This window comes from Filicampus tigris, chromosome 1 (assembly GCF_054856515.1).
Source record: "Filicampus tigris isolate MCC_2025a chromosome 1, RoL_Ftig_1.0, whole genome shotgun sequence".
In the NCBI taxonomy this organism is placed as follows: domain Eukaryota; kingdom Metazoa; phylum Chordata; class Actinopteri; order Syngnathiformes; family Syngnathidae; genus Filicampus; species Filicampus tigris.
The window spans coordinates 19,600,576-19,617,431 of record NC_141217.1 but is presented as its reverse complement, the minus strand read 5'-3'; the positions used below and the strand labels follow the sequence as shown (position 1 = coordinate 19,617,431).

The 16,856-nt window shown below is 41.8% G+C and overlaps 1 protein-coding gene across 3 annotated transcripts in view; it reads left to right on the top strand.

Annotated features, from left to right (window-relative positions):
* Positions 1–16,856, top strand: part of vps13d (vacuolar protein sorting 13 homolog D) — a 41,992-nt gene that overhangs the window by 6,775 nt on the left and 18,361 nt on the right. For 2 of the 3 annotated variants that reach the window (XM_086024980.1, XM_086024971.1), the window contains exons 11-37: positions 21–189; positions 423–524; positions 664–856; positions 1,031–1,213; positions 2,481–2,611; positions 2,719–2,773; positions 2,986–3,168; positions 3,487–3,617; positions 3,698–3,830; positions 3,943–6,186; positions 6,253–6,401; positions 7,280–8,329; positions 8,773–8,863; positions 8,983–9,109; positions 9,199–9,379; positions 10,695–10,919; positions 12,018–12,159; positions 12,281–12,497; positions 12,999–13,170; positions 13,344–13,453; positions 13,757–13,981; positions 14,061–14,356; positions 14,686–14,819; positions 15,173–15,328; positions 15,598–15,760; positions 16,061–16,135; positions 16,211–16,417. In XM_086024980.1, coding sequence (XP_085881106.1) covers positions 21–189; positions 423–524; positions 664–856; positions 1,031–1,213; positions 2,481–2,611; positions 2,719–2,773; positions 2,986–3,168; positions 3,487–3,617; positions 3,698–3,830; positions 3,943–6,186; positions 6,253–6,401; positions 7,280–8,329; positions 8,773–8,863; positions 8,983–9,109; positions 9,199–9,379; positions 10,695–10,919; positions 12,018–12,159; positions 12,281–12,497; positions 12,999–13,170; positions 13,344–13,453; positions 13,757–13,981; positions 14,061–14,356; positions 14,686–14,819; positions 15,173–15,328; positions 15,598–15,760; positions 16,061–16,135; positions 16,211–16,417 — 7,244 coding nt within the window. The remainder of the gene's footprint in view (positions 1–20; positions 190–422; positions 525–663; positions 857–1,030; positions 1,214–2,480; positions 2,612–2,718; positions 2,774–2,985; positions 3,169–3,486; positions 3,618–3,697; positions 3,831–3,942; positions 6,187–6,252; positions 6,402–7,279; positions 8,330–8,772; positions 8,864–8,982; positions 9,110–9,198; positions 9,380–10,694; positions 10,920–12,017; positions 12,160–12,280; positions 12,498–12,998; positions 13,171–13,343; positions 13,454–13,756; positions 13,982–14,060; positions 14,357–14,685; positions 14,820–15,172; positions 15,329–15,597; positions 15,761–16,060; positions 16,136–16,210; positions 16,418–16,856) is intronic. The other variant, XM_086024987.1, reaches the window with a different exon arrangement.

Genomic DNA, 16,856 nt, shown 5'->3' with positions numbered 1-16,856 from the left:
CATTTAACATTTTCTCCTAGTTGCAGACAGTGGTGGTTGTTTGCCATTGAAGCAAACCTGAACGAGATCAGGGAGCAGCGGCGTCGAGGAAGTTGGACCTTTGCCCTCCAGCGGGCACGAGATGCCCAGACTTACACCAGCCTGTACTTCAGAAAACTCAAAGGAGTCCCACTAAGCCCCCAAGAAGAGGTACTATACTATAACCGACAGTGCTATAAAATGCCTGATTAGTATACGCATATAGCATGATACTGTAACTCCTGAAGAGAATGTAGGAGAGGCTTTCCTTATTAATGGTTGAGATTTTTTTTGATAGATATAAAAGAGAATGCTATTTGTACTGATGCTTTCAAAAGGTGTTTATATGTGACACGGCCGTGGCGCTTTTGTATTGTCTACATGTACTTGTCTTCATCAATTAGAGTGAGATTGAGCGAGTAGAAGAGGAGCAGACCGTGGAAGAGCTACAGAGTCTCAGAGAAATCGTCCATGACTGGTTTCGAAAACAGGAAGAGATTGTTGAGGTAAGATGAGATGACGGGCACAAGAATTCACAAATGTGACAACATCATTTAAAATTTTCTTCAAATTTGTTTGTATTTAAACTTTTTCTTCATATAGTTTAAATTGAAGAATTTTTTCATTTTTTATTTTCTCTCACAGAATATACGAGAGACGAGCAGTGACCCTCAGCCCTGTTCACCCACTACATCTATCCCCAAGAGCGGAAGCTCCGGTATGATCCAATACCTGCAATCTTGGTTTCCGGGCTGGGGTGGCTGGTATGGAGATTCTCTGGACCCAGACAAAGGTCCTGAGGTGCTTCTCCCAAGCCCATCCTCCTGGGATATTCTGGGTGAGATACTTAGACGGTGTCTTTTTATACGAGTCAATAAGGCACTGTCCACAGATAAAGGGCAGAGAAAAAGGATGATGAGAATTGTGAATCCTTATATAGTGCCCCATCACTAGTAGAACTGATGGCAAACTGAACATGACTGCTGATCCCGATGTTATATTTTTTATCCAGCAGAAACAGATGACTTGTTTGACCCACTGGAGGACTCCCAGAGTCTGAACACATTTACCAGGCGGGATTATCTTTTTGCTCGGCTGGAGTTTTTACTGGAGAAAGGAGGAATTACGCTCTTCCATCAGGACACTAAAGACAAGATACCACACGAAAGTGGAGTCATCCAGCTAGAGGTTTCCGGTAAGACAAAAATGTGAACGTTAAGAGGCTAAACCAGTTATTGCGTTCAGACTTTTGTGCTGCCTTATAGCGAAAGTCAGACTTCACCAGTCAATCACAAAGTGATTGTGAATTGATCGCCATCTTCAGTGACCTTAAATATGTGAAGATAATATGTCTCAAGTATCTGATTGTAATGGTTTTTCATTTGTTCTCTGGAAAATTTAAATACAGTGGTACCTCTACTTACGAAATTAATTGGTTCTGGAAGAAATTTCTTAAGTAGAAAATTTTGTAAGTAGAGACGTGTTTTCCATGTAAATGCACTGATCCGTTCCAAGCTCCTAATATTCAGACAAATGTTTTATAAAGCATAAAAATGCATCAAAACATGTAACAAATACATGTTACAATTGCACAATAAATGAGAGTTGTGCATAATGTAAAAAACAAAGAATAAAAATGATGGTCGTTTACCTTTTTTTTTGCTGTCCTCTTCGCTTTTCGCCCACTTTGGTTCTAGTTCTCTTTCAGAAGTGGTTTTTGCCTGGCGTTTTGTAAAGAACTGATTTAATAACGTGGCAACTGTCAATACATTACGGTCATATTCTTTGGCGAGATCAACCAAACGCATCCCTTTTTCATAATTTTCTATTATCTCTTGCTTTGTTTGTATGGACAATTTTTTTTTTCTTTTCCTCGTTTCTAATTCACCTCATGGCCCAAGGGGCGACTGACGAGGACGCTGCATAGACATATCTATTTCATATATATCTATCTAGTATCTACCCGTCCATCTACACACATAAACACATGTGGTAGAGGTCCCTCTTAGCCAATGGGATGCCAGGAAGATGCTAGGTAATAGCCAATGGCAGAGCAGCTATGAGTATGTTGCGTTCAGGAAGCTCCGGAGCTGTGACTAGCAGCCCAAACTGTATTTTTACCTTTTGTATCCTGAAATTTGTTACGTAACAAGAGGCAATATTTTCCTGTTGAGGCATTTTGTAACTTGAAAATTTCATATGAAGAGACATTCGTAAGTAGAGGTACCACTGTATGATCTTTTTGTTCGTGACTGCTACACACGTTTTGCACATTCTCTTCGCAAGCCGTCTGTATGTGAAGGTGTTGCTTGATTGTAGATATTGCCAATTTGTAGAACACGTGAATGATCTTCTGCTTTCGTTGTTTTTGCGGTCTTCTAGATAAAGCCTAATTGTTTTTTCAATTCACACAAAATACTCAGCTGCATGTACTTCTGTATGCTGTCATGACTCTTCCACAGAGGTGAAGGTGGTTGTGGAGTCTTTGCCTCGCTCAGAGTCTTCTCTACTCTCTGTAAAGCTGGGTGGTTTGTTCCTCCGAGACTTGACCACCCATGGCACCGTCTTCCCTGTATTGGTGTCTCCAAAAACGGTAAAAAAAATAGCTCATGGAGGAAGCCTAGTGGTACACAATCTGGGTGGGTGTCGACATGTACTATGATTTATGTTTTGTGCATTACATGATTGTGTGTCTTTCAGGACAAGGTTGTCATTGCTGTTCACCAGACATCTGGGCAGCCTAGCAGCAATCCAGGTTAAGCTTCTGTTTTGTAGAATCCAATGCTAATGGTTGTGTTTTTGAATGAAACAGTAAATTAAATGGACTGCATGGTGCCAATGTTTGTATTTGTATTTTGGCGCCTTTTGTTTCCTCAGCAATTTTGGGTCACTTTTAGAATCTTCTTATTTCCCTATATTCTATGGAGTAATGATACACTGGGAGTTCACTTTTTTTTCTATTTTCAGGGAGTTCAAGTGCGGACAGCTTTTCATCGCCAGTGTTTGAAATGCTTTATGAGCGTAACCCTGTGAGGTCTAAGTTTGAAAGACGATTAGAAGTCAACACTAGCCCACTGAACATCATCTACAACCCACAAGCAATCAAAAAAGTGACAGAATTCTTCTATAAAGGACGAGTTCATTCCTCTGGTAAGTCAGTGCTACCTAACATTTCAATGTCTATACTTTTTTACTCTTACTTAAGTAAAGAAGTTAAACCAGTACTTCTTTTTTTTTACTCAAGTACTTTTGCCATCCCTGCTTGAAATTTTGCATGTGTGCATATTCGGGCTTCTTGCTACACCGCAGATGTCAGTCACTGGGTCACTGAAGAGGTTGGCGTTTTAAACAGCCAGCACCATTCCAAAAAAATTATTAAAAAAAAAATTCCTTTACTAACATAACGCAACTTCAATCTTATTTTAACCGTGGTGTATTTGTTTGACAATCCTCTTTTTTTCTTCCTAGGTTTTGGCTATCAGTCAGAGTTAGAGCTGAAAGTGGCAGAGGCTGCCAGGAGGCAGTATGACAAGTTAAAAAGGCAGACAAAGGCAGAAATCCGACAAACTATTGATCAGCTTCTCATTGGAGAATTTATTGTAAGTCAGATTCACAGCCAAGGGTTGTGACTCAAAGGGGCAAATATTTTATTTTAAAGTGTATTTGTCATGTTGTGTAGGAAAACAGTAAGCGGTGGACTATGAAATTGGACATCTGCGCACCACAGGTCATTTTCCCTGATGACTTCCAATCAGGAGATCCAATGTTAGTTATTGTTGATTTAGGCAGGATATTGCTTACCAACTCTCAAGGTAAACTCATCAATTATTTGGTCTCACTGTTAAACAAACATTGAGTTTGTGTACTTATTCTTCTGGTTTACATTTCTAAATCATTTCATTTTTGTACATCTGTTCTTTGAAGATGACTCTAAAGACTCCAAAACTACCCAACCTGAAAGGGAAGACCTGAGTGATGAGGAATACCAGACACCCTTGGCCACTCCTCCGGAGTCTCCACCTGAGGTTGACATGCCCTTGAAAGACTGGCTAAAATGTCCTGAACTTCCCGGCCTCAGATCGCCTGAAAGTACAAAGGCGTATAGTCGAAAACTTTATGAAAGATACTCGTTGTCCTTTAAGGATCTACAGATAATGGTTGGTCGCTACAAGGACAATTGGAAAAACCTTCAAGAGAGCGAAGTAGGGCCAACTCACGTTGTGGAGAAATTTAATGTGTTGTTGCAACTGGAGCAGAGATTGCGTTACACGTCAGATCCCCAGCTCCCCGGGGCTGTGCTGTCAGGAACCCTGCCTGATCTGAAAGTCCATATCAACCTTGAGAAGATGACAGCTTTGAGGAGTTGTCTGGCTAGGCTAAGCAGTCCATCCGGGAATGCAGACGAAGGCCAAGAGAAGGGGTCAAAGTCTCCGGACCCTCTTACTCTCCGCCATGAGAAAATCTTCCAAAGGGAGGACAGCTCCTGGAAGATCCAAGATTCGGCCAAGAACCTGACGCAAAGCGTCATGACTTTAGAGCAGCACACGAGGGAAGTCCTGGTGGAATCGCGTCTACTGTTGGCTGAATTCAAAATAAATTATATGCAGCTTGGTGTGGAGAGCGATGGTCGGTACATATCGGTTCTCAAGGTGTTTGGAACAAATGCCCATTTTGTTAAGCGCCCTTATGATGCAGAGGTCTCTCTTACTGTCCACGGTCTTCTTCTTGTGGACACCCTACAAACCTATGGCTCAGACTTCGACCTTCTGGTCTCATCTCATAAAAATCTCAGTTTTGATATCCCCACTGGCAGTCTTCAAGAGAGCCAGCCATCTTCCCCGATGTCGTATGAGAGCAGATCTTCAGAACAACAGAGTCATCACACTGAATCATGTTTGCGCACTGATAGAATCGCGGCCCTCAGTTCCTTTCTCAAGGATCAAGAGGCCCTAATTAAACTGGAGTACCAGTTTGTGAGCTCAGACTGCCCTTCAATGAACCTGGACAGCTCCCTTCAGGTGATAAGCATGCAGGTCAATAACTTGGACATTATCCTAAACCCTGAGACCATGGTGGAACTCCTCAAGTTCCTTCAAAAATCTTTCCCCAAGGAAGAAAACGCTTGGACATCATCATTGCAGCAACCTGCAACGCAACCCTACGCTGAGGAAGACGACGGAACTTTTCAGTCAACATATGACCAGAACAAGGAGCTTACAGTAGAGATTCATCGACTTAACCTCCTCCTCCTTCGAACTGTGTCCACGGGCACTGTGCTGGGTGCAGAGAAAAAAGGTTTGAAGATTGCCACTGCCAGCATCACCGGCACCAAGGTTAATGTTTCCTTAGGTAGTCGAATGGACATTAATGGGTCACTTGGTGCCATTCAGTTGGTTGACTTGACCCAGGAAGGAGGCCGAAGCCAGTTTGTAGTAAGCATTGGCAATGCAGAAGACTCCTCAACTGATGAAGTTCTAACTTTGCTTGCTGACAAAGAACTTTCTCCTTCAGAAGCTTTAAATTTCCGCCTTCTAGAGAATTCCCAGGGGGACTGCACTTTAAACCTGCATATGGCATCTTTGCACTACAACCACTCTGCCAAGTTCTTGATGGAGCTGAGTCTTTCTGCTAATGAGGTAGAGGACAATTTCCGCTCTATGTTGAAAAATGCTGCAACCAAAGTGTCAACAGTTCTTGCCACAAAGACAGCAGAGTACAGTGGCATGTTTTCACTCTTTGAGACTCCCTCGCGAAGAAGTCGAACTCAGAGTTGGTCTTATCCACTGGAGGATGAAGAGGATATTCCCATGGAGGAAACCCAACCCTCTTTAGACACATTCTTCGTAAAGTTGACCCTCAATATAAACATCGAATCACCAGTAGTGTCCATTCCTCGCAAACCTGGTCATCCTGAACTGCTTGTAGGGCACTTGGGTAGTATAACTATCCAGAATTTTATCACTGGTCAACATTCTGAGGGGGAGAGACTCCAGGTGCTGGTCAGGGACATTCGGTTGTACTCGCTAAACACGAGTCCTTTGCTTTTGAAGAAGATGCAAAGAGGGGGCAAAAATGGCAGCATTTCACCATCCCATAACAGAAGTGTCAGTCATGATGAACCGCAGTTCACACGTCATGACTTCTTTGAATACCTCGGCCAAGGAAAAGGTAACACTATTGATATATTAAGGACTTCAAAGTAATTTTACTAATCTAGATGTTTTTCTTCTCCAGCCTTCCATATATTGAAAGACACCACCATACAGTTTACCCTGGAGAAGGCCTCCATCAATGATGATATCTATACTTTTCTCACCTCCAAAGAGCCATGCAAGAGCACAGCGTTGCTAAGAGTCGAAGGAGAATTTGTCAAACCCGTTCAGGTGCATAATTAATTGAAAAAAAGTACCTCGAAGTTCGACCACAGTCCATTCTGAAACACAGTTCTACCTTTGATTTGTTTCCCATAGTTCTCAGTCACATTTGTAGTTCATTCCATCATTAATTGTCAACGTCATTAATCCTTTACTAACTGTGCAGGCAACTTTATTATGTTTTAAGTCAGATTTCAATATTGTTAATTATCATACAAGAGTGAGCGGAAGTTAACCAGTCTAATATTAGTCTGTTAGAGACAATAAAACACTCTTAAAGCGGAAGTCAACCCAAACATTTTTTTTTCAAGAAAATGTTCTAAGCAGGCCCACTATTTGAAACAAGGCATACTGATTAATATTTCCTCTGTGTAATTTTTTTCAAAAACATATTCTATGCAGGCCCACTAGTTGAAACAAGGCATTCTGATAAATATTGCGCTTGTGGAATAAGAGTTAAGCCACCCGTTCTTAGCCATCTCAGGGGGGCGGCCATTTTGTCACTTCTGTTGACTGAAAATGACATCACAGTTGCTCAGGGTTTAGGTAACAACCAAACGCAGCTCACCTGTTTTCTGAAGCTGAGCCACAATTGGTCGTTATCTGAGCTCTGAGCATCTGTGATGTCATTTTCAGTTGACAGAAGTGACAAAATGGCCATCCCTTGTCATGGCTAGATTTTGCCTCATGCTGTAAAAACCTGTTATTGTAAACTGACTGCATAGATTTTTCGAAAATATAGATAGCATAGGTTCCAGCACGCCCGCGACCCTTGTGAGGATATCGGTTGGATAATGGATAGAATAACAAATAGTAAACACAGAATTTCCCTTTGGAAGATAAGATGTTCCATTTGTCTCTATTAATATTTGACTCTTTGGTTGTAGGTGTTCCTTTGCAAGTCTGTGTATGAGCAGGTCTTCCAGACACTGGATAATTTATTTCTCATCGAGGAGCAACACGTCACCCCCAGTCAACCACCAACACCCCCGCCACCGACTCCTTCCTCCACCAGACCTCACCGCTTTCCCGACCCTCATGGAGGACTCTTTGCAAAGGATCCTCCCTACATCAGCTTATCACACTCATTACTCTCCTCTCCTTTGCCTCTACAGTCTCAAAAGCCAAGTCCTCACACTCCTGCATTTACTCAGCTGAAAGTAACTGTTCATGTAGCAGAATTGCAGGTCCAGCTCAGCGCTGACCTTACTCAGGGCTCCCAAGGCTTAATCAGTCTCCAGTTCCGTGATCTGGAGGGAGACTTCACGAAAGAGCATCCGCATTTATTGGAAGTCCAGCTAATTCTGCGTTCAGTGCTCATGGAGGATCTCCTGGAGCAGAACCCTGAGCATAAACATCTTATGGTGTCACGTGGAGCGCCTAAGCCTTTGACTTTCAGTCCAAAAGAGTACCTCTCCCATAGCTGTCCATCTGCATCCAATGCCCAGTACCCAGATATGCCTCGCTCTCTTCCTTCGCACATGGAAGAGGCCCAGAATGTCTTCCAACTCTACCAAAGGCATGCCGGCACTCCTTCAGCAAGCCATCGCAAAACTAAGAAGGATCCAGACTGCCCCAGCACTCCACCACCCTCCCCTACTCATCCTGCATCCTCCCCTCAGCCGACCTCCGAATTTGACGAGTCATTAGTTCACATCAACATGTTGCTGGTTGACCAGAACCACCCAGAGTTCAAAAGTCGTTATGGCAGCGTAGGACGAAGCGTCGATATTGACTTTAACTGCTTGGACGTATTAATCACATTGCAAACCTGGGTGGTCATCCTGGATTTCTTTGGAATTGGCTCCACGGCCAATAATCATGCATTGAAGGTGCCTCCTAGTTCCCCTCAGTGTGTGCCAGGACATCCTCTCTATGAGTCAGACATCATTGAGGAGGACCGAAACGAGGTTGTCAACACCAAATTGGACCTTAAGGTATGTCAATAGAAGTCATACATTATATCAGACATTATATCATAAATATTGGCAATCAGATTAATCCTCTAATCTTAATGAGCCTAAACAAGTTTTTAGGTAAAGATGGTGGCACTTGCTGTATGCAGCCAAGTTGGCTGATTGGAGGTGGGGGGGGATATGAACTACTAGTCTTTTTTTGTCTCCACTTCATCCTTTGAATGAGTCTTATTGGGTCAGCTACTTTTCATTTCTTTTCATTTATTTATTTTTTTATCAGTCACTGTCAATGCCAGCATTTATTGATGCATTTTTGAACACAGCCTCATCCCAAAATATGAGGAAAAATAACACACTAGAGTTTTCTATTATTGTTTTTCACATCCCAATGTCTTATATCAGTTAGTGCTGCCTTGGATTGATCCCAACTTGCATGACTTAACTGTATGTATTTGAATTTGTAGGTTCATTCCTTGTCTGTTGTTTTGAACAAAGAAGGCAATGAGCTTGCGAGAGCCAGCGTGCTAAAATTATCTGCGCATCTGGAAATGTTGGGTATGAAAAACTTTTGAAAATTTAAGTTGCAAACAGGATAGAAAAATTTACACCCGCAATCCTGTTGTAGTGGGTCAAATTTAATTTGATTATTTAATGTTGTTTTCCCTACATTTTAGAGAGCAACCTGGTATTGACGGGCAGTTTGGGAAGTTTGTCTCTCAGCGATTTGACTCCACATGGCGATCTCTACCGGGAACGTTTCACCACACGTGGAGGGGAGGCTCTAATATTCAATATACACAGGTAGGAATCACAACAGTACAATTTCTACATGCAGTCCTTTTACTTGTTAGTTTTGTAAAGTTTTGGTTACCATTGATTTTCTGTTTCAGATATGGTGTGCCAGATCCTTACCTGGAGCGTGAATATGACATCAAGGTTTCTCTGCTGATGGCCTCTGTGCAATATGTCCACACTCAGCGCTTCCAGGCTGAGGTGGTGGCCTTCATCCAACACTTCACACAGTTACAGGATGTGCTTGGCAGGCAAAGGGCTGCCATGGAAGGCCAAGCTGTAAGTATGACTTACAGAGGACTCCATCCCAGGACAGAGAAACATAAATTTATGAAACCATCCATATTCCACCATCATTTTTTTAATGATTAAAATATGTGGTTTGCAGATGTTAACGAAATACGATGTTAATTAATTTGTATCCTCACCACTAACAAAATTTGTGAACAACAAACGAATAGTATAATCATTCATATTTTGTTCGGGATCATGGGTGAGCTGCAGCCTGTACAGCTGACTTTGGGCGAGAGGTGTACTGGTTGGCAGTCAAGTCAGTCACAGGACACTTATAAACAAACAACCATTCACACTTACAATTAAATCCATGGGCAGTTGAGAGTCTTCACTTAACTAAAGCCTGGTTCACACGGAAGGATTTTAAAATTGTCAGCCGACTTCCAAACTCTGAGAGATCCCACACGTGACTAGAAAAAATCAAAATATGACAGTTTTGAAATCAACACATCACACCCGAACCAGATTCATTCACAGACATTCTCACGTCAGAGGGAAAATCTAGCAAAACCCCTCAAGATTAAACGAGACTTTGGAGTGATCAAACATGGCGGACGAAAAGGGGTCTCAGGTCGTGTCTAGTTTGAGAATTATTTTTAATGGAAAAAAAGTGACAAAATGAAAACACGTCCGGCTCTGTTGCGCCATGACTGTTTTCATTTTGATTCATTTTTTTTCTTTGCCGCCTCGTCACCACGCTTTCTGATTGACTGTACGTCACTTGGCTGTACGTCACTGCCAACTGGCTGCATGCTCGTTTGTCCTCGGGGCACAGCGCACACGGTGCGAAGTCGGGCCAAAAAAATCAAACTTGTTGAATATTTCCAATTTGAGGTCGGACGTCCTTCTGAGTGGCCGAGATCAGGCTGAGCACACCACACACGGCAGGATTATGTGCTGAGATGATCCTTGGAGCCATTACGAGATTCGGCCCTGAACTACGATTGTCATGAGGGGAGATTCGGGCCTGAAATCGGACCGGTTATCCTGCCGTGTGAACCAGGCTTTAGCAGGCATGTTTTTGCAATGTGGGAGGAAAACAGAGAAACCAGAGTAAACCCAAGCAAGCATGGGGAGAACATCAAACAGAAATGTCAAAGACTAAATTCTAGTCCAAAGCCCTTGACTGTGAGGCAGGCGTGCTAATAATTCATTGGAATTATATGCACATTAATTTCATAGGAGATTGCTTTAGACGCACAACAATCCCTCATGATCAAACGTTGGATTAGTGTGGTTTGAGTGAAAACACTGAAAACCCTTAACTTTCTGCCTTGCCTGTGTCTTGCATTCTTTGCAGATACGGGATCGTCCTCAACGGGCATCGAGGGTTCTGCTAGATATCGAAGCTGGCGCCCCAGTCTTAATCATCCCAGAAAGCTCAACTTCAAAAAGGGTCATTGTAGCAAATCTTGGCCAGCTGAGGCTGCACAACTGCTTCTTACCTGCTGGGGCCCATGGCACTTTCTCCGCTCGAGACAAGGTAGAGAAACTGACCATGGCACATGCCTTTTTCCCATCTCTGGTGAGTCAGAGTCTTTCAATTGTTGATCCAAGCATTCACTCCGATTCTAACTCCACACTGACCACTACATTCGAATGGCCTGTATTTGTTTTGTGCAACCTGCTCACCCCGACATCTTTCTTTTGTGCATCCTGTTTGTGCATGTGTGTGTTTCAAACGTGTGAGTGTAGCATGAGCGCCAAATGTCACCTGTCTGGGAACTGATAACGATTGTTGTTTTCTTTTCGAAAAAGAAAAAAAAACAGATCAATACAAGAAATCCATTTTTTAAACTTTTTGTATTAGACATGTTTTCCTGATTAGTGAGTATTGTATTACTGATTAGAAAGTACAGGGTAGGGGTGTTTCACATTGTGGAGTCTTAAGTTTTCATTTTTGTGCAGCAGTTTATTCAACCGGCTCTGCGGGGTCATTATTTGGTGTCCCCAATGATTTTAATGGTTATTGACTATAGGCCAAGGGTTCAAAGGCAATAGCTTTTAGGAGGCTATGGCCAATTGGGTAAAATGTCCTCTCTACCAGACAAAAGCACATTTAGTACTGACGGTAATAGTTAAAGCATAGCAATTTTGGCCTGCTTGCTTTAGTTAGCATTAAGCAATTATATTCGGGCACTACAAGTACTGTACCGAGGCAGCCAGGTTTCCAGGCATGTGTAGAAAATACATTATGGGTGGGAAACAACTGCTGGATGCTTAGTCCTCGAGCAGGTTTGTCATAGCAGTGTCATTGGTGTTTTAACTTCACATGTTTATGATATCCTCCACAAAGATTTAAGACCCATTTGCAGTGAGAGAAGAAAAGAACATTGTGCTACCAAGAACATTCATCACCTGCTTTTTTGGCCTTTTGTCCATATTGCATCAAAGCCCAGACATACAGAATACAACAGTAAACATTATGGAAAACAAAATTGCTGTACCAAGTATGTTTCCTTGAGTACTTGCTGCAATGTTCTTGGTGAATTTCTTTAAAAACATTGCAGCTAAAATGCATTTCAATAGCTATGGGTTCAGGATTTTACCTGCTTTACTTGGCACAATCGCATAATTTGGTTTTCACGATGAATTACAGTTTTACTCTTTTCTCTTGAAAAAGGAGCCCACACAAAATTCAGCACCGTGGTCTTATGAACAAAAATGGCATCAAACTTCCCCCAGCAGTGCCACCTCCTGGACTAACAGGAGCGCACAGCCAGAAAGAGCTCAGGAGGAGGGTAGTAGTAGCCCTATCGCTTCAGGTAGGCATCCCTGGTTAGTTTGGAAGAACACACTTTTATTTAGTTCGTTTCGGCTTTATTGCCATTCTAGGAGCATTACTATAAATGCGATAAAAACTCAAATCTGTCTTTTTGTCTTCAGAAGCCCATGTGTGTCTTTTGGATTGCATTGCTCTGGACCTGCAGCAGATGGATATTTTTGCTGCAGAGCGTCTGCCCTGCCAAACGTGTGACAGAGGCTGTAATGCCTCTGAAATCTCAGATGTTCTTTTCCCATCGTACTGTGTACGTCGGATGGGAGGAAACCTGCTGAAAGACTGCTGTCGCCTCCATCTTAAAGTTGAACGGAACCTGGACAGGTGAATCCTACTTCATTTCAGTGGTATTTTTTTGTATAATAAAAGGACTGCTATTACTATTCTTGTACATCGGTAACAATTGCATATCATTATCTTTTTTTTTTATGTGAGAGTATTTTATGCTTTTTTAAAATAAATTGTTGTTATGGCTAACATGGCCAAAGTATCGACCCATGCTATATCTATTTTACTGATTGTAATCGTCCAGTGTTTAAGAATATCATGCATTTTTACCTGAAGATCTAAAATTGCAAAGTTGAGTCTGATTATTTGATTTTATTGCCTAACTGATATCAGCTTCCTGATTTTTGGGGGGCTGTAATGATGGTGCTGCAATGTGTTTTGGACCGATAACGCTCAGTGTTGCATGGCTTTGCTCGTTCACATCATTGAAAATGGTGCCCCTGGTTTACTTAGCAAAGCGGTATGTAAAGGTTTGACCAACTATTAAACAGTAACTCAATGTTTTCTACCTGTGCTTGGTTTACTTGATGCTTTAAGTGAGCTGAGCCATGCAGTTCCAGATATGACTATATACGGCAGCCTGTCATCGGTACAGTGCTCTCTAGATCCAGAACACTACCAGCTAATTCGAGGACTGCTGGAGAACAATCTTGGAGAGCCTGTCGAGGAATTTCTGCGACCCTTCAACCTGCAGGACCCCAGTACCTATGTAAGACAGCAGACTGACTATTTGCCCTGTACAAACAAACAAAACTTTCAGATGATTATTTCTTTTTATGTTGCATAATGACGGTTATCTTATCTAAATGTGGAATGACAGTAGAAAAAAAGGGGGGACAAGAGACATGGAGGGAACTAATCATAGATGGCGTTTCTCCTCAGACGGTGTTAAGTGGCGATGTCTTCACCAATTTATCAATCCTGGTGGATATGATGGATGTCAGTCTGGAGCTTATGGGCAGCAGTAAATCACACAAACGCTCATTGGCAAGGTTAGTCTTTACAGTTCTATCTTTGCTCTTTTTAAATGATTTACCTACTCTATTTGTCAGATGTTTTGTATTGTTAAATACACATTTTTAATTCCCCCTGTGTCTCGTGTGGATTGTATATTAATGTTTACCAGCGTTTTTTTAAGAATTATTTGTATGTTGAAAAAAACTATCTCCATCCCCAATGTATTTCAATGTCCATCACTTATACTCTGATTTTTCCCGATTTGCAAGCTGGCCGGGTCCCTCTCCCCCACTTTTTTTTCTAAATGCCATCTTAGGTTGCCTTTGTTTTTGTCTCAGATTTAATTTCATGAAATCCAAACTGCTTTTCGAGAAGTTCTCCAATGGCTCCACATCAGTCAATCTGGTATCTCACTCACTGCTTGCATATGACACTCGTTGCACTGGGCAATACAAGAGCACTGGTGCTCCTGACGGGACCAGGCACAATGTATTCGACTGCATTCTCCAGCCTTCTAAAACTGGCACAAACCAGGCTTCTCTGCAACTGGAACTGCATTACAGGTACATAATTTTCTCGTAAATAAATCAAAACTGAAGCGATGTATTTGCTGTCTAATTTATGTTCTCCACACAACTACAGATCAACACGAGACTCGTCCTGTTTCACAGTTGTCCTGAACAACCTAAGGGTCTTTCTCATCTTTGACTGGCTCCGGCTTGTGCAGGAATTCCTGCGTTTGCCAGTAAAAAAAACATCAGGAGGTGCTGAGAATCTTCAGTGTCCAAATAACGTCAACACTGACTTTGAAGCGAATACGAATTCCTTCACCACTGGAGCTGTCATACCAAAGAGGGTTAAGAGTGGTGTGGTCACCAAGAGGTCCACAGTGCCTGTTACCAACAATCGCTGCCTCGAGGTTAAGGTCAATGTTACAGGTCAGTCATTGACATGGTAAAATTAGCTACTTGATCTGTTGTTGCAAAATTGCTGTGTGAAAAACCAAAGCTAATGCGGACAATGCAGTAAGACATAAACCTTACATGTTTGAATTTTTGTCAAGTATTTGAAAAAGATTACCGGTAATCCCATATGAAGGGGAAAGAAGAAAAATGGTGTCTAAAACTGAATTTCATCATCATCCAAATGCATGATTCCAGTTCAACAGGGCATCAAAATGTTTTCAATCTCTTTTGAGAATTGAGAGTCTATATTGTCTGATTTAAAAAAAAAAATAAAAATAAAAAAAATCTCTTTCTCTCTTCAGGCACTGAATTTGTCATTGTAGAGGACTCAAGCTGCCTGGATACCAACGCCATCATTCTTAAAGGCACCACGGTTCTCACGTACAAACCTCGTCTGTTGGACAGGCCCTTTTCTGGAAGCCTTGCTGGCATAGAAGTACAGTAATCCCTCTTTCTAGTAGTTGAAAGAAGTGTACAACATAAACTGTTCCACGATATGTTTTGCTACATATAATTTTATAGTACTAAATTTGCAAATATTGTTATATAGACAGTATATATATTCTGTATTATCCACCCATTTTCTGGTTAAACAAAACGTCGTGCACGAGAGCCTGCTATTCAGCATGTGAGTTGTAACTCTCTTGACTTCCAAAATTGTACACTTGCAAAGCTCAAATGGACATAATACCGAAAGCACACAGATTCCAAGCTTGCAAATTTGTATCCATATTCAAAGATCATTCTTTGCTGATTAGTCTTAATTGTGAGCCATTCTTCCACCTTCAGGTGTTCTCGTGTCGTCTTGGCAGTGAACAGGAGACGGCACTGTCCATTGTTGATCCTGTCAACGTTCAGGTGGAGCTGTGTGGCAGCCCCACTTACCAAAGTAGCTCTGGTCTACTCGATGCCTTCAGCGTGGAGGACATCCCGCCGTTGCTGGAGGTCAGTAATTAAGTTTCAACTTTCCATTTTTTGTAATAAAAGCTGTACATCATAAACAAGTGTAAGTTGTTCAGTGGCAAACATTATTTTCTGTGTTTAAACGATATACTTACCGTTCCTCTATTTTTACTCTAAAACATTTTTTGGGATGAACTGATGAACTGCTGTATTTTCAGTATGATTTATTTTACGAAAGTGTTTTCACAAAATATAGTGACTTGGTTCTATTGCCTGTCTATTGACATAACAATTGGACTGTGATCTTGCAGATCCAATTTCCTGTTCTGGACATCCGACTATCTTACAATGATATTCAGCTCTTCTTGGCCATTGCCAAATCCATCCCTACTGTGAATCCTCCACCGGCCTGTGACACTGTTCCTGTCGATACATCCAAAGACTCTCATAAGAAGAAAAATCTTGCCCATATCGGTATGCAACGGCCAGTATCTGTAGTGTTTCAGTCCACATTGTTTGAACTGCTCAATAATATTTCTCAACTATAACTATTGGTGGTTTCGCTCAATTTGTAATGAATCCATTGGTTGAATGTTTAAATTGAACACAGGCGGACTAAATAAAGGGGTTTCCGTCTATGCTTAATCCGTCTTATTTTAATTTTTTTCCCGTCATTCATCAACCGTCAGCAAAACGGGCGGCCGTCAGTGTCGGATAGACAGACCGGTCCGCCACATAGACGGAATGCCCAGCTCTGGTATTTTGTTTCCACAGAAGGGCAGCTGATTCATTTACAAGATCTTGGGTTCAGGAAAGAGGACTGTAAAAAGGCCCTTATGCTTTGTAAAGGTGAATCTGACCTCTGACACATTCACTACCCTGGCTCCATTGTCGTTTGCATTAAACCCATTTTGTGTCTCCAAGGTCACCTGGATCTGGCTGCAACTTGGCTGCTGGAGAATGCTGAGAACATTGCAGGCCGGTCCAAAGAACGTTCCAGAACTGACTCTGAATCCTCCAGCCAGGCTGCTGCTCTGTCTGGTATAGAAGTAAAGGCAGAGAGCATCTGTATTTGTTTCATAGATGATTGTTTGGACTGTGACATACCACTTGCTGAGCTCACCTTCTCCAGTAAGTCTTATTTACTAAGATACAAGATTGTCGAGTAGTAATTAGCACGCCTGTCTTGCAATCATTTTTCATGTTTTCCTTGTGATTCCATTGTTTTTCTTCAGGTACTTAATTTTCCATTCCAAAAACATGCATGTTACTTTTATTGTTTATGTTACTTTTAGACTCGAAGTCGTCCATAGGTGTGAATTATTGTTCAGTATGAATTATTGATCATTATTGTTATCTGTATGTGCCCTATGATTGACTGTGCAACTGCCTCTTGTCCAATGTCAGATGGGATCTGCTCCAGCTCCCTTTCGACCCTATTAAGGAGTTTTGTTCCATAAAATAGACAGATGCATGTTTTGGGATATCTAAAACATGGTGAAGAGTGTGTTGCACATTACACACTCACAATACACAATTAATGTGAAAAGAAGTTTGAAAAGCAAAGGAA